This window comes from Carassius gibelio, chromosome A6 (genome assembly GCF_023724105.1).
Source record: "Carassius gibelio isolate Cgi1373 ecotype wild population from Czech Republic chromosome A6, carGib1.2-hapl.c, whole genome shotgun sequence".
Classification (NCBI taxonomy): Eukaryota; Metazoa; Chordata; class Actinopteri; order Cypriniformes; family Cyprinidae; genus Carassius; species Carassius gibelio.
In genome coordinates, this window is record NC_068376.1 from 20,569,779 (window position 1) to 20,593,292 (window position 23,514).

The 23,514-nt window shown below is 37.0% G+C and overlaps 1 protein-coding gene across 2 annotated transcripts in view; it reads left to right on the top strand.

Moving 5' to 3' along the window:
• LOC128015666 (low-density lipoprotein receptor-related protein 8-like) overlaps nucleotides 1–23,514 on the top strand; it is a 147,610-nt gene that overhangs the window by 108,805 nt on the left and 15,291 nt on the right. For both annotated transcript variants that reach the window (XM_052599709.1, XM_052599708.1), the window contains exons 8-14: nucleotides 3,609–3,728; nucleotides 3,997–4,122; nucleotides 12,219–12,390; nucleotides 16,358–16,585; nucleotides 17,710–17,828; nucleotides 18,548–18,687; nucleotides 21,590–21,731. In XM_052599709.1, the coding sequence (XP_052455669.1) occupies nucleotides 3,609–3,728; nucleotides 3,997–4,122; nucleotides 12,219–12,390; nucleotides 16,358–16,585; nucleotides 17,710–17,828; nucleotides 18,548–18,687; nucleotides 21,590–21,731 (1,047 nt within the window). The remainder of the gene's footprint in view (nucleotides 1–3,608; nucleotides 3,729–3,996; nucleotides 4,123–12,218; nucleotides 12,391–16,357; nucleotides 16,586–17,709; nucleotides 17,829–18,547; nucleotides 18,688–21,589; nucleotides 21,732–23,514) is intronic.

The window sequence follows — 23,514 nt, forward strand, 5'->3', positions numbered from 1 at the left end:
AACTGCATATCTTGAACTGCATAGTTGTGGGGAAGTCGTGGCCTAATGGTTAGAGAGTTGGACTCCCAATCAAAAGGTTGTGAGTTCGAGTCTCGGGCCGGCAGGAATTGTAGGTGGGGGGAGTGCATGTACAGTTCTCTCTCCACCTTCAATACCACGACTTAGGTGTCCTTGAGCAAGGCATCGAACCCCCAACTGCTCCCCGGGCGCCGCAGCATAAATGGCTGCCCACTGCTCCGGGTGTGTATTCACAGTGTGTGTGTGTGTGTTCACTGCTCTGTGTGTGTGCACTTCGGATGGGTTAAATGCAGAGCACAAATTCTGAGTATGGTTCACCATACTTGGCTGAATGTCACTTCACTTCACATCTTTTCTGCATATTTGGTTTTTATTTTTATATATTCAATTTTACAAATTTTATGTGTTTTTGGAATTTTTATTAGTTTTAAACATTACTATTTAGGTTTAATTTACTTGTATTTTAGTTTTTATTTATTTTAGTGCTTCTTTTTTTTTGTTTTGCTCAGTGTTTCATCTAATATTTATCTAATATTTCAATTAGCAAAAATGGTTTTAATAGTTTTAGTTTCAGTTAATAATAATAACAGCAGTGTTTTGAAGGTTGAGATACTTTTTTTAAGCAATTGAATTTACATTTAAAATGAGTGAAAAAAAGTTAAAGACTAAAAAAGCCTGTTCACACAAGATGAATATTCAGTGCGAAAATTTGAAGCAATAAACATTTTAATTTGAATAAATGGTTATTTATGCAAACATTTGCACACCAACAATGTGGCAAGTTTTGTACAGAGAGGTGGTCTCATCTTTTCTAACGCACTATAAAAGAAAGCTGGCACATTTAGTCACATGCCCAGATTTGCGGATGTTACATTAAACCACGTCATTGCAGTATTTTGCACCCTAGCAACCACCTAGCAGCTACTCAGAACACACAGCTGCTTAGAAATTCCCATCAACCACCTACAACAGTGAAAAAATTGTGGCTCAGCTGTGCTCAGGTAAAACCACTCACTTTTCAGTCATAAAATGTAAAAATCGATATATTTTAGCATTTGGCTCTGTGGCATTGCTAGTCACATAGATATTGCATTCTTCACCTTTACAAGAAAAACATCTTACTAACTAAATGTTCAGACAGTTTTCAAACACCTTGGAGGTGTATGTTAAACCGATATGGTATTTAGGAAATGCCAGCTCCTCCCTCGATTCGGCCTCTCTCTATTTCTTTCTTTCCTCATGGTTATGTTCACTCTTTTATCAATCCGTGATGTAAAATGCATGGTCCCACAGTGGGTCTTCAGGATGGTGTTAATTTCAGCAGATGAGATTAGTGCAGGCACCTGACGCACGGCAGACGCCCCCCTCTGAGCCCAGTGCATTCTGGACCGGCTTCAAGTGGGCCACTGCAGCTATGCATGCTAAATCACTAGGACTGGTGCCAGGGATTACGTTTCTACCATATTCACTAGTGCATCCTTTACTTGTTATATATGATTTATATGCGGCCTAGAGAAAATAGAGTTTCTGGCTTGTTGGAGAGTGTCTCTAACTGACTTTTTGAGTGCGCATTTCTTTTAGTCACGGTCCATGTATTTGTCCTACCTCTGCTCTCAACCTCTCTCCTTTCATTCTACTCTGTCTTTTCTTTCCCCTATTTCACTTGAACTTCCTGTGGTGTTTCTGTCCTCCGTCTGTCTCCTGCTGTCAGCTGTTCCTCAGCATTAACATCAGCTATTCTTCTCTTTTTTCTGTTCTCTTGCTGTCCTTCCTCCTCTTTTTTTCTACTGTCAGGCTTGTTCTTGTGTCTTTGTGTTGTACTTGCACACATCGTGTCACACTGATATCCAAAAAATGTATTTATTTATTTGTTTTAAAGCAAAGTATTAATATTAATATTTTTGGTTTTTAAAGGGGGGGTGAAATGCTCATTTTCACTCAATATCCTGTTAATCTTGAGTACCTATAGAGTAGTACTGCATCCTTCATAACTCCAAAAAGTCTTCAGTTTTATTATATTCATAAGAGAAAGATAGTCTGTACCGATTTTTCCCGGAAAAACACGACCGGCTGGAGGCGTGACGTGTAGGCGGAGCTAAAGAATCACGAGCGCCAGTAGGCTTTTGCGTTGAGAGTGTTTGGAAGCTGTGACATTACCATGAGGGAAAAAAACATCCAAAACAAACCATGGCTAACAGTCAGATTCAGCGTATATTTATGATCCAGAATCAGATCCAGAGGCTGAAATTTAACAAGAGCAGCTTCAGCAACAACGTCTCTATGTGGTATGTACTGAAACTGTATATATTTGCTTAGCGGTTTGGGAAAATGACTAAGTTCCACTTTATGTCGTCTTTTTTTTTTTTTTTTTTTTTTTAAGCTGTACATGTGGAAAGTGCAGTTTGATATTTGAGATATTTGAAGCAGTTTTACTCACCGCTTGCGGTTCCAACACACGATCGTGACCCTTTTTCGTTGGGATTGCATTATCCTTAAGAAATTAACGATGTGCAAATCGTCAAGGCGTCAAACTGGGCCTTGTTTGTAAAACAAGCATCTTCGAAATGCAGAATATCTTCGAAATAATATATATATATATATATATATATATATATATATATATATATATATATATATATATATATATATATATATATATATATATATATATATATATATATATGAACTTACATACATTTTATAAATAGTTCATATTTATTAATGTATTTATTCAGCTTTTTAATTTACCCTTCGGGGGTACGATTGACAGGCAATCCGACCAATCATAACACTATTTTGTCCAACAAACAAACCAGACAAGAGTATAGATTAACGTCAGTGGACTTTTGTAGTTTCTTCACAGATGAAATGAGATACCTTCTGATGTTCATTCATGTTTATTTTTGTGCTATAACTAGTAAAGAGGAAGAGATGATCGGTTCACATGCCGCTTAAACTAAGACAGCCATCTGTCTCGACACATTAATGAGCCACAAAATGGTATTTATTGTTTTAAATTCTTTAAAAAATGACAAAATATGAAAGCTGACACTTTGTTTCATACTAAAAGTAAACTGCATTATCTTGTCTGTCACCACATTGTCAGTGTCAAGATGTAATTTCCACTGCATGAGAACAATGTGTGTTGTGAAAGAGCTATGGTTTGTCGAACGTAACTACTGTATAACTAAGGGGGCAGGTCTTTTCAAAGGGTCAATTGTGATAAGGTAATTAATGTCTACCTTGCATAATTAAGATGTGTTTGTTGCTCAGAGAAAAGTTATCGAATGTAATACTGGCAAGACCTTTGCCATATTGCTTTGTCTCTCTCTCACAGCACCTCACGCACAAGCAGTTTCCACCTATTCACTGCTTTTTTTTCCCCCAAGGATTTAAGGCAGGTCTTTCAGTTGGACTGCACTCACCTCATCACTTTCTCATAAAGTCTTGACACAAACTTGAAGCTCAACCTAGAAAATGAGAAGGAAACAGTCTATCGCCAGCTGTTGTCAGGTTGCATGGGGCACTTACCATCCAGTTCCCGCTGGGCTCACTGACCTTCTTCTTCTTCTTCTTCTTTTTTTTCATAGGTCTGAATGAATGTGCCATTAACAATGGAGGCTGCTCTCACATATGTAAGGACCGGCAGATCGGCTATGAGTGTGAATGTCCCTCGGGCTACAAGCTCCTGGACAAGAAGACTTGTGGAGGTAACCGATATATTATGTCAGACACCAACATTTTGATGCTGTGCAAGTCTACATTGTACACATTTTCCCTGAAGCCCACTGTTGTACGTGCATTGTGAACATGTAGGATTTGTTTATTCTCAGTGTCTTCTCTTTGAAATTGATAGTAGAGAAATCCCCAGATGGTGTTTGCAAGCATCATTTATCTTGTCTGTGGACACCACTACAAAAGCCTTTGTTCTCTGTGTATCTTTTCTGTTACTAATGCTTTTCTGATGGTCCTTGCCAGACATAGACGAATGTGAGAACCCTGACGCCTGCAGTCAAATATGTATCAACCTCAAAGGCGACTACAAATGTGAATGCTATGAGGGTTACGAGATGGACCCGGTTACCAAGACATGTAAAGCAGTGGGTAAGAAACTCCACAGTAACATTTCCATCCATTCACTGTTCTGGACCATTTATTTCTTTTTGATGGTATCGCATCACATTACATTGTGATGATGGAATAAAATTGCTATATTATATGTGTATTATATGTGTATTTTTCAAGTGAGGAAGAGGGTGGGATTTTTTTTCTTCTTTCTTTTTTGTTGACCACTTGTATGTTTTAAAAAGAAGATGGGATTGGTGTGGCATGGTATACTTTGGAATTGTGAGGGTTTTGTGTACCTAATGTAGCTAATCTGTATTGTCCTTCATCTGCCTGATCAGCCTGCGTAAAACCTCAGTGCATTTCCAGTACTCCCGATAGGCTCCGTGGCAGCTGGAGAAACACTGTCATTGAGTACAGTGTGTAAAGCTGCCAAACAAAACTGAAAACAGTATGCACAAATTGCATTCAGTTGGTATTGTGTTCGGGTCTGATATATCAGTTCAAGTTTGTGTGGTAAGTTTCATATAAATGTCATATGTCATATTTGTGTGTGTGTTTAGGTCAAAATAGTTTTAATTTTTACTTAATTATAGGGATTCACCGAATCCAGATTTTTGGGGTTCGGCCTATCTGAAACCAAATACCGAATCCTACTCGCATCCTTATTCCATTAACACAGTAAAACACATTAATGAAGTAAACAACGTCAACAGCATTGTATTTTATTTTATTTTAACTGTAAAAAAAAAAAAAAGAATAGGCAACATTATGCCAGGATGACAAGTGAGAAAAACTTTTTTGACAATTACCAAGTTTAGTGTTTTTCTTTTCTTTTTAAAAATCAGAATATGTTTGGTGAATTAACTGAAATGAATGTAATTGAACATTAACTCAATAAACATGGATAGTAGGCTGTTTAGTTTTCGTTTATAACAGTAGAATAGGCTACGATTTAGGGTGACCATATGCGCCGTTCATACGGGACACGTCCCAGCCAGGATTTTAATAATGCCTAAAACATCCAGAGCAGTTTAACCAATAACATGCAGGTATTGTACATAATTGACCAATCGTGGGGCTGCGTGTGAGAAGGTGAGATCAAGACGGGAAAGATCAAAGCAATGCAAATATGCGCAAAAATATGTTTGTTCGTTCGATTGACTTGAAGCGTCGCTGCGTACAAATCCCCCCCCCCCCCCAAAAAAAGTGCGCCACAATGTTTCAAGTCAAACGAACGAACAAACACGTGAAAGTGATTCGAAAGCATAAGTAGCCATCTGCTCTGCTCTTTATAGCTCTCATGAATGTTACACAACGATCAACCTGCACAGTGCAAAAAAACCTGGATATTTTAGGCAATATTAAGATCCTGGCTGGGACGTGTCCCGTATGAACCCGCATATGGTCACCCTACTGGTCACCCTACTACGACTGCAGTAGCCAAATATTACGAAAAATATTATGGAAGATCACATCTCCTGCATCATAATTAAATTAACATAAAACCTCTAATCTTTCACATGAAATGAGTTCAATTTTTTTTTTTTTTTTTTTTGGTGAACAAAAAACCTAAGGTTCGGCCGAAACTGAACCCCGTCAAAAAGCACAGTATTCGGCCGAATCCGAATCCTGGATTCGGTGCATCCATACTTATTTATTTATTTATTTATTTTAATGTGACATTTCAATCTTTATATGGTTCTTGGCGCTAAAAATAGAGAATATGTGTACTGTAACTAATGTGACTTTTAAGATCGACTTCTGATTTGTTCTGTGATATGAAATGGAATTTTTGTTTTGTGTTTAAGATTACAGATCCAGATTCATATTAAGGGATTAGATATTTAACTTTTTTCAGTCGTTCTAAATTCTCTTTTAAAGGGCTGCTGTGATTTATATTCTTTCTTCATCGTTCCACCTTGTTGGTGTGCCTAGACAAGCTATTAAATCATTTGAATAGCTTGATGTTTTTGTCAGGTATATCTTTCAAAATGTAAAATTAATAACTTTTTTTGTTCCCCTTCATAAGCATATCAGGCAGAGACACATTAAAGATAAGAGAGAAGTGCACTTTTATACACCGTGTTCCAGACTTTGGTTTTCTGGGCATAGCAGCCATTTTTCAGACACAATAGTAATAGCAAATATGACCTCTGGGTGCCAATATGAGCTATAATGAGTTGTGATATGAATGGAGAGTGCAGAGAGCATTCAGTGACCATGTAAGTAAGACAAAACACGACCAGTCCAATTTCACAGATTTCACATTCAGAGTTTTTTTTTTTAATTCTTTCAAATGCAGCCAAAATCAAACAGAACAAAACAGACAGTGCCTTTCATATGTGATGCTGAAGAAATGAGCATCGTTGCTCAATACTGCCAGCAGTTTTAATGAAATATTCTTATACATCTGAATTAACATAATCAACTTGTTTAGATTTGAGGATACAAATATTATAAATGAAAACCCAAGCCAATCATTTGTGTACATATCACCCACAGCACCAAATGGAGTGCACATACCCTTAAAAAATGATAAAATCTTTGTCATTTATTCTGTTATTTATTAATTATTTTCATATTTTATACAATATTGGTGATAAAAAAGTGTTGGTGCCCACTGAATTCCACTAAAAGGTTAAATTATATATATATTTGATAAATAAAAAAAATATGTTGATGTGCATTCACTTTTACTTTTTGCCTTTTATTGTGAGTTGTCAGAACAAATATTAGTCTTTAAAAAAAGAAAATTGCTTGTGATAAGAATTTGCAGATCCTGCCAAAGGCATGGAAATGAATTAAATCTTAAGTCAAGAAAATGACTAGAGTAAATAGCTTTTATCTAGTTATACACAGCTCTAAAATATTGTAAAGAGACTGTTTGTGATGAATGTTTTTTTAAATCCTTATCTGGAAAATTTGAATGAAAGGAGAAGTCATGGAGATAGTGTGGTGAAATGGTGTGGGATTATACTAACGTGTGTCATGTGCTTCCAGCTCTCTGATAGGCCTGTCACATACTGTCATTAGAAGTGTGAGGTCACTCACCTGTTGAGAGTGAATCTGAGCTGTGTAATTTGACCTTAATGTGAGACTCAGCTGAGTGACATGAAGGGTTTGGGGGGGGGGGGGGGGGGTATGAGAAATGAGGGGCGCTGGCATAACCACAGACACTTTTCATGTCTGTCTCCATCTCTTTTCATTGTTACTTGTCGGTCAAGGTGTTACACTCCCACATGCATCATTTTATCTTCATGCTTTCACTCCCACCTTCTTTATGTCACCCCACTTTCTAAATATGACTCTAGAAATTGATGAAACTATGTCATGCTCTATGTGCTCTACACTCTGGGTGTCAGCCAATAGGATGATGCCTGTCTGCGGGGTAGAACAGCTCGTGGAGGAAATCAAATGCTTGAATGTGTCGTGTTGTCTTTGGGACTGATGCCTCACATTTATTCTGTTAGCTGCCATTGCAAGCAGCTAAGGGATATTATTGGATGAAATGATTGCAGAGGTGAAGCACAGTGGAGAATTATAGTGGACTTTGAGAGTGGAGATCAAAAGCACAGGTGACTGTCTAGAGAAGGACTCACCAAACTCCTGCAGAGTTTAGCTCCAACTTTCCTCTGCAGGACACCGGCCCTCCAGGACTGAGTTTGGTGTCCCCTGCTCTGGAGTTAATTATGTTTTCGGAATAAAGCACAGTGTGGGTGTGTGTGTGTGTGTGTGTGCGCGTGCGCGCGCGTGTGTGTGATCAAAAGCATGAATGATTTGGTGGAAGATCATAACAGAATGATGGTGGATCTCCAATTAGTGTGAGCCGTTAACTGGACAGTCTACTTTAGCCTTGAGAAAAAACATTTACCATAGTTTATATATATATTATATATATATATATATATATATATATATATATATATATATATATATATATATATATATATATATATATATATATATATATATATATATATATATATATAACTCCTTGCTTAGTACCTTTGCCAGTAACTACAGAATGGATTATTGTAAAGAGTTTGACCAGTATAATTTTTTAAAGATTTATGACAATTCAGATACTGATACATAATATTTTCTTTTTTTACATTTTGACACAATATATAAAAATTAATTAAAATATATTATGCTTTTGTTAATAACAGCAAAAACATTTGTCAATTCCTTCCCTGTTTGCAACCACCTACTCCCATTTACTTTTTAGTAGCATTTCAAATGATTCTGTTATTTTTGTAGTTTTGTTTGATACAGCTTGTAGAAAAAAATAAAATCAATTGGGTAAAAATGCTAAATTAAGAAATTTATGGAGTTAGGTCGCATAATATACCTTATTCTTGACACTTCAGCATGTTTTAAGGATTAAAATAACATGTTTGATTTAGTCCTTCGTAAAAAAGGATCAAGGCTCTTTAAGAGTTCATGGCCTTTAGCTTAAAAAAAAAACCTTTAGTCAGCGGTGTATCACCTTCAGAATGAAGATGCTTAGAGCACATATGGCCATCTGAGAAAGTGCTGATTTGTGTGTTTCTCAAAAGTATTTGTCATGACATCAAAGATGATCAGCATGTTATATGTTAATGTAATTGCAGCTCAGATAAAGCAGGAAGTAACATTGCTGTCTCTCTCTCTCTCTCTCGGTTTCTTTTTCTCTTTCTCACCCTCGCTTTCTGAGTTTTTACTGAATCCTGACTCTTGCTGAAAATGAAAATATTTGCTGACAATATAGTGGTCCATAAGGGCTTTCTGAAGTGCAGCAGGAAACACTCTTTCTCCAACACAATCTGGAGGGCTTTCCATCCACCTGTCCAGCTTACAAGCACTGCTCAGTGCCTCAGCAAAAGCGCTATTTGGCTTAGACAAGATCAAGTATGAAAGAGTGAGAGATAGTTGCTGAGGGAATGAGGGAGGCAGGGAGGTAGAGAATAACAGAGACATGAGATCTCATCCCCATCCCCTTCATCATTGCCAAACCTGAGTGCTGTTCCTGCACTCTCATAGTGACATCTGGCCACGCAGCACCTGCTGCTCATCATGCTCACTCACTGTCTCCCTCTCCTTCACCCCCTACACTATTCCCTTTTTTTTTTTTGCACTCTGGTTGTCTTTTATTAATTTCTAACACTTGGCCATCTGTGTATCATACAGTCTTGTGAGGGAAGCTTTTGCTGATAGGACAGTAAAAAATATTCTCTGTGAACTTGTCCCAAACATGAAATTCCCCAAAACTGTTCTCAGGTTTTATAGAAAAACATCAAGGTATATGTGAATCTAATGTCTGTGGATTGTCTGGTTTGGCGAGTGGGTGACAACATCGCATGTTGTTTACTTGATGTGCTTATGCGCCGATAGCTAAGTTAACAACACAGAGATATTTGAAGCAGTTTTACTCATGCAGATTGATGACAACATCGCAAGTTGTTTACTTGATGTTCTTACGCGCCGATAGCTAAGTTAACAACACAGAGATATTTGAAGCAGTTTTACTCACCGCCTGCGGTTCCAACACACGATCGTGACCCTTTTTCGTTGGGACTGCATTATCCTTAAGAAATAAACGATGTGCAAATCCGGCATCAAACTGGGCCTTGTTTGTAAAACAAGCATCTTTCGAAATGCAGGGGAACAAACACAAACACTTGCACAACTCCGTTGATGCTCTGTAAAAATAAACTCCATCCACTGGTCCCTTAATGCTGTTTCTCTTTTGGTAATCTGTGCAGGGTTGTCTTGCACTGGCAACTAAAAACAAACTCATTTTGTGACATTTCGCGACGCTCTCGCTCTGATCAGTGAATGCCTGTGCTCAGCCTCTCAGTGCTCTGCTATACGGGAGCGCGCGCTCTTCCGGCAGACGTGCCCTCAGGACCCATATAAGGAAATTCCGCTCCATCTAACGTCACACAGAGCCATACTCGAAAAAAACTTTCCGAGACAAACCGGAAGGAGTATTTTTGGAACAGAAATACTCCTTCAAACGTACAACTTAATTTGTGAAACTTTGTCCATGTTTAGCATGGGAATCCAACTCTTTAACAGTGTAAAAAACTCAGTATGCATGAAATAGCATTTCACCCCCCCCCCCCCCTTTAAGTTAAAAACCCTATTATAAAACCAGCCAAAGTTGAAGTTAGTTGTGGAATTCAGACCATGTGTTTCCACCACCTTAGGCATAATAGTCTACCAAATCAACCATGACCTCACCAAATTGTGGGGCTTGGTTTTGTGTGTAGCTAGTACACATTCCTTATTTCATCAAGGTTATTTGCATAAAGATTTATTGGCATTGCTGTTTTATTCTGTACTGTATGTTGCATGAATGAATAAAAATAAGCTTTCACTTTTTTAAATAATTTTAATTAATTAATTAATTAATTAATTACTTGTTGCTTTTTGCTTGAAATCTCTATCCCTGTCAGCATACCTTAGAGAGTAAAAGGAGCAAAAGAAGTACCCAAATCACATTATATCCTCTACAGTAATACAAACCATGAGATATTCGGATGCAGTGAGTTTATTAGAGATGAAAAGCTCAATGAAAGTATAATAGAGGGCACAGGAAGGGTACAGTGAGGGTTGGGAAAACAGATTTTTCCTCAGGAACGTAGTTTTTTTTGGTGACACGAGCAGGTGACAGGATGAAAATGAATTACACCTATTACAAGTAGGTTTTTTGGGGGGAGGGGGGGGGCTACATAGCGGATAAACTAATAGGGTCAGTGATACTCTGTGTTGGCATGACTGAGCACCAAATCACAGTGACTAAGCTCCCCAGCAGCGCGCACAAACACACACACACACACACACACCCTCACTCATCTGCATACACACCACAGTGCAGGGTAATATCCGGGAAACTGTCAGAACCATTTTGGCCACATGTCAGTAACCTGGAAACCTGAATCATGGTCTGCAGGTGCACTGCAGTCTCACACACCATTCATGAGTAAACCAATGCTGCAGAAACACACAAAAACACACTTGTGTTCAGTCTGCAAATGAAATAAACAATCAAAAATTTCAGTCAGTGATTTTACACACACAAATGGGTGCACTTGTGCGAGTCACATTGGTTATATTTTTTTTTATTTTCATTTTATTTTCAAGTATGCCCTTCTAATTAATATGAGTGCAAATCAGCCACTATGCTTGTTTAAATATAATATGCCCTAGTGTGTTTAGCCATCTGAGAAGACTGCTGTTTTTTTTTCTTCTTCTTTTTTTTTTTTGCTGCAATACTTGAAGTGCCAGCTCTCATTAGCTTCATTCTTACAACATTTGCTTTCCGGCAAGTGTAATTATTTAAATGATAAAATATTCTTCTGCTCTGAGAGCATTTTAATCATTCGATTTTTAGTGTTTTGTTACCTTTGCCCTGTAGCACATATGTGCACTGATATGTGACAGTGGAATCCAACACAAACGCAGTCATTTGTTGGTAGATTTTGGAGTTAAATTATTTTATTATTTGAGTTCTTAGCAATGATTTATTTAAACCTCAACTTTGTCCCAGAGATTCTAAAAATTCATTAAGAGAGAGAGAGAGAGAAAAAAAGACAAATGAAACAATTGGTAGAATACAGTAAGACTAAAGAGCTATAAAATGAACATGAATGGCATAGTCCAGATCATTTAGTTTTTCAAGTGTATGAGAAAAATTTGAGTTTTTTTTTAATAGTTGGAATTATTTGAATTTGCTTAACTGCATAGTTGTAATAATTAACAATACAGTACAGAATGAAACACTAAAGGTTTATATTTTTCATAAAATAAAAAAAAGCCACTAGTCCTAGTCTACTTTTTTTTTTTTTACTTTGTAGAATTTGGTATCTTACATTTATCATAAATGTGATCTTGACATTAGGATCTCTTCTCAAACAAAAGGGGATACATGTGAGAGTTCTGCTCTCTTTTTTCACTAATAAGCAAAAGTCACAGTTTATCAAGGTGAACTGAAAATTGAGAAGTTATGTGTCCTATTTTTAAAGATTTTGCTGATGTTGATTGTCTCATAATAGCGTATTATTAATTGGTTTGTCAGTTCAGTCATTTGTTGGGAGGATCCCAAGATAACAAGTGCTCTAATGAAACTTTTTCTGTTCCCCTCATAGGTAAGAGCCCTTATCTTATGTTTACTAACCGCCATGAGATCCGACGCATTGACCTGCTGAAGAAGGACTATACGCAGGTAGTGCCAATCCTGAAGAACGCCGTGGCCCTAGATGTGGACGTGAACACCAACAAGATGTACTGGTGTGACCTCTACCATCGCAAGATCTTCAGGTATGCACAACATTAGGGCATGTTCCATTTATCTAACTTGACAGCTGTTTAATCTTTATTTTAAAAGGATAATTAGCAATTAGTGTTCAACACTCCGGCAGGAGGAGACGGTGCCGTGTTGAAACCCTCTTTCGAGAACCTCTTCCCACCTCCTCTAAGCTGGCAGATATTTAAATGCATGAGAACAGCTGCTATAGACTTGTGGGAAATTTTCTCACAGCAACCAGCATCATGGATGGAGAGCTGTGAAGGAAATTACTTCTATGCACATTTCACAGTCAATCACACATTTTTTGTTAGGTGTGATTGACCGACATAAACATCCTCAAAACAAGATCAACTTATTTGAGAAGGAAACAAGTTAAAAGTTTATAACACTTCTTTTGAGAGAATATATGTTGAAATAGATGTTTTTTTTTTTTTCTTGTTAACTTTTGTTTGTTCTTCTTGTATTAAGCATAAACCTCAAAAACCTCTTAAAGGACATTTTCAGATTGATGAATTCATTTATTTATTAAATTATTTATTATTTACTTAGTGCAATTTTTGTGTCATTACTTAGAATATATTATATTTTTTATAACACATAAAGAATATCAATGTACGCTACTACAAAACCGACAGTAGATTATGTTACAAATGATTTCTGTCTCAAATAAGTTCTGGTCTTTTTAACTCCTGATTTTTTTTTTTTTTACATTGACAATAATAAGAAATGTTTCCAGATCAGCACATTAGAATGATTTCTGAAGGATCCTGTGATACTGTAGTCACAAAAAAATATTTCACTGTCGTTTATTTTGATCAAAAGACTTTTTCAAAACCATGTAAAAATTTTTAAATGATTGTGAATATTAACAAATTCAGATTTTCAGAAAATTATATATTGCAGCGTTCCTTTAATTTCCAATCCCTGCCACTCCATTCCTAACAAAACACTTTTCTCAGAAGTGTTTGTCCTCATGGAAGGACATTTCAGTTCCTCACTACCAACCGTTAAACAAAGTCATCTTTATCAGTCAGACAGTAGCCTGTCACACAGCCTCCTGTGCTTCAACAGCTGCTGGAAAACTTGACCAGGGTTTGTCCTTTACTGTCCCAGTGTGCACATTGGCCCGTCATGCTCGGGTCTCCACCTCACTTCCTGAATCACTCTGACTCACATCAGCCTCTAGGACCATCTCTAAATCACTTCAACCACACCATATGTTTCCCATAATTTACCTCCCACAATAATGCGTCCCATTACTCATCCCCACTCCTCTCAGGAGGGCTTGTGTTGGAACGACATAGGACAGTTCATTATTACTTTATGAACCCATTTAGAAGAGCAGTGGAAATACTTCTGCTTGTCTGCAGGGAGTTTAATCTATGCATGTGGTCCCTGACAGAGAGAGTGGCATGAATTGATGGTTACAGTGAAGACGCAGCAGTGTAGATGTCTGTTGACAGCTGAAACCTCAAATGAGACATCAATTTTAAGGGCCATTATTGGGGCCATTAAACAATCCTCACTTCAGTTCACTTGGAACCGGCATGTGGTTATTGATCTTACCGGTGCTGTTAGTAGGAAGTTTTTTTTTTAATTCTTTTTTTGCATTAGAGTTCAAAATCACTCTTTCAGCATAAGGATTGATAGATTAATGTTGTGTTTATTGCTTTGATTAATTCCAGTTAACATCATTTTGGGTTAATGTGAACCCAAACCCTGTCTTTTTGATCAAATACATCATTGTGCCTAGTGGTTTTGGCCTTGATAGATGTTTGACTCACTTTAACTTGTTACACCATGCCGTAAACCAGACGTGATGCAGCAAGTGATATGCAACAGTTTTGTCAATATTCATATATTATAAAATATATTATTATTTTTGTTGTGTAGTTCCAAGTAGTGATTAGCAGTGATTGTGTCACATTGTCCAGCATTTTTACTGAATTATTTGCTGAAATGTAAGGATGTCATGGTGTTATAGTACTCTTAATAATGTCATGTAGCTGATTGGTCCATAAAATGGTCCATAACTGTAGTGATATATATATATATATATATATATATATATATATATATATATATATATATATATATATATATTAGCGGTGGGCCGTTATCGCCGTTAACGTGCAGCGTTAAAGCAAGACTCTTATCGGGCGATAAAAAAAATATCGCCGTTAATCTATTCTCAAAGTTGGGTTGGGAGCTGGGTCTATACTAAGCAAGCTATGATAACTTTCACCTTGATATTTTATATAACCGACTGGCTGAGGCCAGCCTAAAAAGATGCTCAGGACAGTTGACGGGTCACTGCTGCGCATCGTCACGAAAGCTTATCTTTTTCACATGTTTTTAAGCCTTACTGCTTTTTCGATTTAAACATTAAAGCATCCAAACACAAGACGCGGAAAACCTGAACAGAGTAGCTGGTTTCTCGCGCACTGTGTTCGGTGCGCACGCGGAGAGAGAGCCGCGCATCACGGACAGCGACACTGAATCGAGCTCTCTTCTGCAAAGTTCTCCTCGAAGTCCCTCCTGCACCTGAACGAACGAAATGTGAAAGAGCCCAATTCAGTACTCGCGGTGTTCTGGTGTTCAGGGCTCACGTAGAGAAAGGCGTCTCAAAACACTTGAACATCGAATTTGCTTATTTTTGCTCTTGTGCCGACAAATACATACAAAATATGTCAAAATATCCACCTTGGAAATCATGCTTGAAAAAACTGTCAGTTATTTTTTAAAGTGAAAGTAAACAGTTGAGGAAAAAAATGATCAGGTTATAATAAAAACCACCTCCTCACTGTCAGTGACAGGTGGGTCGTTCGATGAAACGTGTGCCTTTTCCCATATTTAGTAGTCTTAAGTAAGTGTTTCAAAATGTTAAATCTTTTTAATAATGCATGGTCAGTAAAACAAAAATACACTGTTACACTACTGATTTTTTTAAAAATGTTTTTTAAAAGAAGTCTTGGTATGCTCACCAAAGCTGCATTTATTTGATAAAAAATACTGCAAACAGTAAAAACAGTATTACAGTATGTGAAATATTTTATATTTAATAGTGAATAATATTAAATCTAATAGTGAAGCTGAATTTTCATTAACCATTACTCCAGTCTTCAGTGTCACATGATCCTTTAGAGACCATTGAATTTGCTGCTTTGTTTTTCAAGAAACATTTCTTATTTTATCAGTGTTGAAAACAGCTGTGCTGCTTAATACTTTTGTAACTGTGATACATTTTTTTGTTCATTCTTTGATGAATAGAAAAGATTAGGAATGATTTAAAGTAATTTTTTTATCAATTTAATGCATCATTTATGAATAAAAGCTTTTTTTATTTACTGACCTCAAATGGTAGTGTATAAACAAAGATTACAGACACAGTGTTAACTTTTATTTCCGTATTGTATTTTCATGAAAATATGCTAATTTGTAAGAAACACCTGAGTGGAGACAAGCCAAAAACACTAAATGTTACTGGATTGTTGTTAGTGTTTGCATCAATGCTTGTAGCAACACATTTGGCATTAGCTACTCATTAAAGTAATTGTTTGCACATGTATATAGCGTATTCAAATGGAATCCATTTTGTCGAATAACCAAGGTAGCACCAAAGTGATAATGGCACTTTCTCATGAGTGCTAGATCATAAGATCAGTCACGTCATATTACATCATGCTTCAAAGGGCAATCAGACTAGCTTCACTGTAAGTCACTGTAACTTTCAGAGACAGGAAAAGTCACAGCCATTTCATCCTACAATTGTTCTTTGAGAAACATGCAGATGTTGCTTCAATTTGCTGCCTATATGTAGATAAACAACAGCTGGGAGTGTCAGCTATTAATGTCATGCTTATTCACCATCTTGAGTCTTGTGAATGCATCTAGTATCTTGTGATTGTTTATGAATAGATAGATACATCTGCTTAAATGCTTTGGATGTAGATTAACAGGGTGCTTGTTCCTCTTCAGCGCATACATCAACAAAGCCAGCGATGCTTCTCAGCAGATCACGCTCATAGACACTGCGCTACATTCCCCAGAGGGCTTAGCAGTGGACTGGGTCCATAAGAACATCTACTGGACCGACTCTGGGCACAAAACTATCTCTGTGGCGACTGGCGATGGCAAGAAGAGGAAGGTGTTGATCCACACAGAGCTTGGGGAACCGCGTGCCATCGCTGTTGACCCAAGACAAGGGTAACAATATGATGTTTTTAATGTATGTGCATGTTCTCAACACCCTAAAGAAAACTTTAAGCCTCCTCCCGCCTATTTTTTTAACCCTCTGTTGCATTAAATAATAATGAATAATGTAAATATGGTGTACGTTGCATGATCTATGTCAACACATGAAGATTTTTGAAAGCCTTGTCAAAGGTTCCTTCCTCTCATTTTTTTTTTACTGCCATTCATCGTGATGAATCTTTCCCCTCAGGGGTCTTTTCACCATATTACACAAGTAGAAGAGCATGAAAAACATGCAAATGAGTCTTAAGCTGGTGCGAATACCAACTAATTGTTGCCTGTGGGTAGAGTGCCCACTTCCCTCTTATAGGGCCGGAGCTGTATACTGACTCTTTTTAATGATCATACTCTCACCTATTCATCTTGATTTCTGACAGGTGATGAGCGTAAAAGTTTCAAAGCCATTGGAGCTTCCTTATTTTCCACTTAACTCCATCTTGTTTATTTGGTAGCATGAAGCTTATGTGGCCCCAACAAAGGGAACTCGTCCATAAGCTCCGGAAATTTTACAGAATTGTAACAAAATTTCAGATATCCACATATCAGATATTATTTCACGGAAAAATTGACTATCAAGAACCACACACACACAAAAAAACTTCAAATTGAGATTTCATATCATTTAAAACAAAATCAAATTAAGACAAAGCTAGCATTAAAATAAGCTAAAACAACTGAAAATCCAGATATGTCTTATTTTTATTTCACATTTTTTTATCTCTCTATAAATAACCAGAGATTTTGGATTTATGAGGTAGCTTAATTTTAGGAGTGTGATTTCTACACCTGGAAATTAATTAAATCATATTTACTCCATGGGCATTTCATTTTTATGATGAAAAATACATTTTGTGGTTATGCCAAGCTTTGAAATATTTTATTGGGTAGAAATTTGTAAAAAAAAAAAAAAAAAAAAAAAAAATATATATATATATATATATATATATATATATATATATATATATAAATCATGGTGCCTTCAAATATTGACAATAGAGCAAAAAGGATTGAGAACCACTGGTTTGATCTCTCCATGATTCTGATCATGAATATTTTGTTTGTTTTGACCCCCTCAGGTTCATGTACTGGTCAGACTGGGGAACGCAGGCGAAGATCGAGAAAGCCGGAATGAACGGGGTTGATAGACAGGTTCTGGTTTCAGAAAGGATCGAGTGGCCCAATGGGATTGCGCTCGGTAAAACACCACTTGAAAGTTTTGCAATTCACTTTTTCCCATTCAGATCGAAAATTCTCACCTTCAAATATAGTCAAAATAGAGAACACACTGGAGAATAGCAGAAAAGACAACAAGAGATAAAAGAGAAACAGCAGAGAGAAAAACAAAGCATATCATACCAAAAAGCAAGACATGCGAGAGCTGCGTTTGCCATCTTTACAAGAGACAAAGACATCAACCAAAATACAAGAGCAAGAAAAACAACTTTAGAATTGAGAAAGACCAAACAAACACAGAAAGAGTGAGGCAGAAGGAGAAGAAAGAGTGTTAATAATGAAGAGCAGCCTCCTGTGGCCAATAGGGCTTTGAATCATTCACCTTCATTGTTTCTCTTTCTCATCAATCACCCGTCAGTTTGAGAAAAACTAAATGGAATTGCTCAAGCAACGCTGTCAATATATCATTTCTCTGGCTCACTTAACATGAAAGTCATTTAAAAAAACATTTATGGTAGAAGGATAGAAAAAGAATATATTGACAAAAAAAAGGTGGAATTGAGAATTTAGAAACAAAAAGCTTTATAATTAAAAATCATAGAATATGAACTGAAATATAAATAATGCCTTCAGATACTACTCACTATTCTACGTTTGCTTTGACCACTCATGTTAAAATAAAAGCATCTGTTGTATCATTGACTACTTATATGTTCCATTAAATGTTCTTTCCTCTTCCAGATCTGTCTAGTAGACGACTCTACTGGGTGGATTCCAAGCTCCATCTGATCTCCAGTGTGGACCTGAACGGGGACAACCGTAGAGTTCTGCTGTCCTCCATGGATCATCTCGGACATCCCTTTGCTCTTACTCTTTTTGAGGTGAATAAATTGATAAAATAATTTACTGAGGTACTCATTCATGCAAGCACTAATGGAGCTCCATTGGCAAGAACAGGCCTTAAGATGCTTCTACGCTTAGTTTGGCTTCATAATGCATACATGAACATGTTTCTGCACACAGGGTGTAGTTGGTGAACAGGGTTCTCACTGTGAGACCGTACCCTTGCCAAGAGATTTGTGTGGCTGGCACCAGCCAAAGAAACAAACCAAATTAAAAAGTATTTTTACTTTGGCGGCTTCTATGGTGCCTGAAGGCAGGACCCAGCCCAAACAATAGATCACCTAATGCCCTTCATCAGGCAAGTCGATGAGCCAGCTCAGTAAGAGGGCATCCCGGGGCCAAACACTAGGGAAAAAAAACAAATTGTTTTCTTCATTCTTTTACTTTTGTCGAGGGCACATGTGAAATGAACCGCTAGTTTGATGCAATATCCTTGAGGCTGGTCCTAAAGTATTCCTAAAGTTCTCCACTTGGCTGTTGAAGTTGCAGTTAGAGACAACTGCAGCCAAAAACTGCCCTCGAAGTTCTGGAGCATTTTTCAAGTACACATTATGTTTTGACAGTTGACAGCTTAAAAGTAAACAAAAAAAAACATTACGTATTGAAAATTGAAGCTTCTAAATGCCCTTTTCCCTTTTCCCCACATCATTTAATCACCTTTATCTCATTACAAACCAATATGGCATTCCTTATTTTAAAATTTAAATTGTTTAAAAGTGACAATAAAAACTTTTAAATTGCTATAAAACGAATGCTGTTCTTTTGAACTTTCAGTTCATTAAAGAATTAGGAAAAACATATATCATGGCTTCCACAAAATATTAAGCAGCACAACTGCTTTCAGAATTGCTAATAATAAGAAATGTTTATTGCGCGACAAATCAGCATATTAAAATGATTTCTGAAGTATCATAACACTGAAGACTGGAGTAATTATGCTGAAAATTCAGCTTTGCCATTCACAGAATAAATTACATTTTAAAGTATATTAAAATAGAACACAGTTATTCTGAGATATTTCACAATATTACAATTTTTACTGTAAATTAATGTGCTATGGCTTAAATGAACTAAGGGAATTATTTTAGCATCTTAAAGAAGACAGTGCTGTACACCACATAATGGCTTCCAACATAGCAGACCTCAAATTACATATTATAAATTAACTCCATTTCCCTGTCACCTTTTCAGACGATGTGTGACCTTTACATTGCCCTGTCTCATAACAGACCAGTATCTCCACATCAGCTCTCACATTATTTTATTGGTTAGTGGGAAGCATTGAAAATGTCAAGAGCCATTCAGTTCCACAGGGATAGTTGCTCCTTTCCAAATGCAGCGAAGACTTTGATGAAAGGTTTTAATAAAGACGCTCCCCTCGCTCAAGGAGTACCAATTTCAGACCTGGATGTTAGAAGCTGGCCTTTTGTGTCATAGATTAAAGCCGTTATCTATATCAGATATGGTGCCTTTGTGGCCCGTACGTTAGATGAGAGCTGCAATGCGGCAGAATTTGAATGCTGTCTAGTGCAGGTTAAGGATTCCTACTGATCAACCGCCACCAGCAGGAGCACCTGACGGAGATCCACTGGGATCCAGCAGCCTGACCTTTCCAAAAAATCACGTCTCTGTAAACATCCTCTAATACTCAAAGCCAGTCGCCCACTTGGGCATTCATAGTGCTCTGGAACTTTTTTTTCTTTTCTTTTTTTTGTCGAGCTCCCTCTTGTAATTTTCTTTTGTTACCCCAAAAACCACCCCCTCCAGAACTTCCTCATCCATTTCTGCCCCTGTTTGAAAAGATGATGAATTTTAGGTTGTCATAGTAACAGACCATCTCACCATTCACATTTTCAATAAATCTGTAGCTGCTGATAAGGCCTGATCAGAGGAGGCAGATGGAGAAGCGAGGAGAATGTTGAAAGTGCTATTGTCAGACGGTGGAGTGTGTGCTTTCAGGCTCATGTAGGTGAAGATACAAATGAGAGATAGAGCTGTGAGCTTTAATTAGTCTGATGAAAAACCTTTGTGGTCCAAAAGACACAGAAGCCTTTATCTTCACTGTCATTTTCCTCTCTTTTCTTTCCTTTTTCGGTGTCTTGCATCATACATAGAAAAAATAAAAACATGCCCAACCGAATAATACTTGTTTGGTTAGATTTTTTTGTCTTGATTTTGATTTTGATCTTGATCTTTTGTGTCCTGTGTATTGGTATCCATCTTCCACTGATTCACAATAAAATAGCCAAGAACAATGTGAATAGTAGTCACTTGAGGCCTCATGTAAAACAAGAAGTGACTAAATTATAATATATTTGTTAACCGTTTGGGGTCAGTAAAAAAAAAGAAAGAAATTCTAAAAAAAATAATACACCCCCTATTCAGCAAGGTTGCATTAAATTGATCAAAAGCAGCAGTAAATACTTTTACATTGTTACAGAAAAATATATATTTAAAATAAACGCGGTTCTTTTCAGCTTTCTATTTAGCTGTCACAAGAATAAATTACATTTTAAAATATATCAAAATTAACTTTTATAACAACATCACAGTTTTACTGTTTTGCTGTGTTTTTGATCAAATAAATGCAGTCTTGGTGAGCATTAGAGACCACTTTCAAAAACATTATTGTTGATGTTACGGACCCCAAGCTTATGTACAGTAGTGTAAACTGGGCATAAAACTGACACGTCACTTGCTACAATTTGCATTTATTCTCGTCTCCACTCTTTTATACAAAGCAGATTCTATTCAAGATATACATATACATATTATCAGTTTATGTATTAGTTAATTGCTAGTGCTATGTTGTAATTGTTGAACCACAGGAATGCGTTAGCTCCTGCTTGTGCAGAATTCACATTCTGTGTGTTTCTACAGGACCGGGTTTACTGGACAGACTTGAAGGATGAGGCTATCTACAGTGTAAACCGGCTGACGGGACATGATGTGGCAATGCTGGCTCAACATCTCAACAACCCACTGGACGTGGTGGTGTTCCACGAGCTCCGGCAGCCTCAAGGTGACAAACAAGTGAAATACACTTTACATCACTTTAGATGTGTCTGACTAATCTGGCTATTGTCAGAGAGTAACTAGTTAAATGTAGTCGTTTACTTAAAGGTGTGGTAAGTAATTTCTGGGGGCCAATGTTGGTATTTCAAATCACCAAAACAAACACCACCCCAAAAGGGTCTCGCCCTTATTTTGATAGCTCAGCCCCACACATACGTACACAACCCAGGCAACGATTATGGTGGAATCTGCTGTGTTATTATCTGCTGTATTAAACATATTACCTTACTTATTCGGACACCCTTTGGGAGCTGATGCTTGAAACAGACAGTGGAGGATGTTTAGAAGCTCCAGGTTTTCAGGTTTATAGGTTTATATACGTCTTTGTCATAGCTGAAGGGAACGACAATACAATTGCAGAGGAACAAACAAGCAAACATGACACATGAGCATATTCAAGCAAAAGCCAGCATACATTTGTTCTGTGAAACAAAGAAAAACCAATGTTACTCATCTATCGAGAAGAAACAAAGCAACCTCGGTGTCCATACGCAGGCCTTGAGTTCTCTCCAGTGCTGGAAAGCTGATCCGATATTTACAGGTCCTTCTTCTTACCTTATTGTAAACCACCTTTTGGTCTGTAAATGTTTTTTTTTTTGTTTTTTTACCGCCATCTCTATCTTTCTGTCGTCACTTGGCTCAGCTAAAGTCCATCCTGAGTGCTCTCTCTTCCACATCATGAGTAGACACGCCCCTTACTGCTGATTGGCTACACGTTTGTTTTGGTATTCGACCCGACTCAGTTTTCTAAAGTGTTTTTGAAAAAATACATACCCCACCTTTAACTACACTTTAATTAGTGTGAATTTAAAACTAGGGTAGTTTTTCCAATAAAGAAAACTTTTCTTATTTCAATAAACTCAGAGGACAAGGGAATATTGTTTCGCTCAGATGAAGGCTAGTTGTAAGTCCAGGTGCGTGAAAACCAGTAAAATGTAGAAGAGACTGTAGATGGTTCGCACTCTGAAAAACTAGACAAAGTCTTTAAAAAAAAGAATCAGTCATTTTATTAGAGCAAGAGCAGACGTTTCAGCCATACAGCTATTCTCTATGCTCATTCTCAATGCATATGCATATATTTCTTAAAGGTACAGCAGCAAAGAAAAGAATGCCTGTTTAGGAGCTAATAGAAACTATGCTTGAAAAGAATTATTTTCACAGTGTCATATCTTTAGCATTGTTATAATAATGAGAGGAGAACCTTTGCTGATTCCCAGTTTTTTTTTTCCCCCAGTAATAGCAGTCCTTTTGTCGAATAGTATATTTATGGTGATTTTTTTATTCTGGAGACAGGCAGAGAAAGTGAAAGAAGCAGTGTAAATGTAGACCAAATAGACCACGCACAGCATGCCAACAGAAGAACCAATTTACAGCCTCCTCAAATTAATAAATCAGAAGTGCTATTTCAATCTAAATCAAAGAATTAAGCGTTGCTCTAAACGAACGCAGGAAAACACTTATGCTGAACAAGAAATGATGAGAATGGAATCCAACCGCTTTTTGTATCTGAAGTGTATCTCAAGAGTGAAATATGCATCCCTGCAAAACATGATTTTATGAGAATGTGTAAAAAAGAACTACACATAAAATATTATTCTGCAAAAAAAATAAATAATAATAATTGAGTATTGTTTTTAGAATTAAACTTTCATACATATTTCCATTGCTGTACATTTCTGTTCAACACTTGTTCAACTGATGATGATAACATCAAAAGAATGATTCTAGTT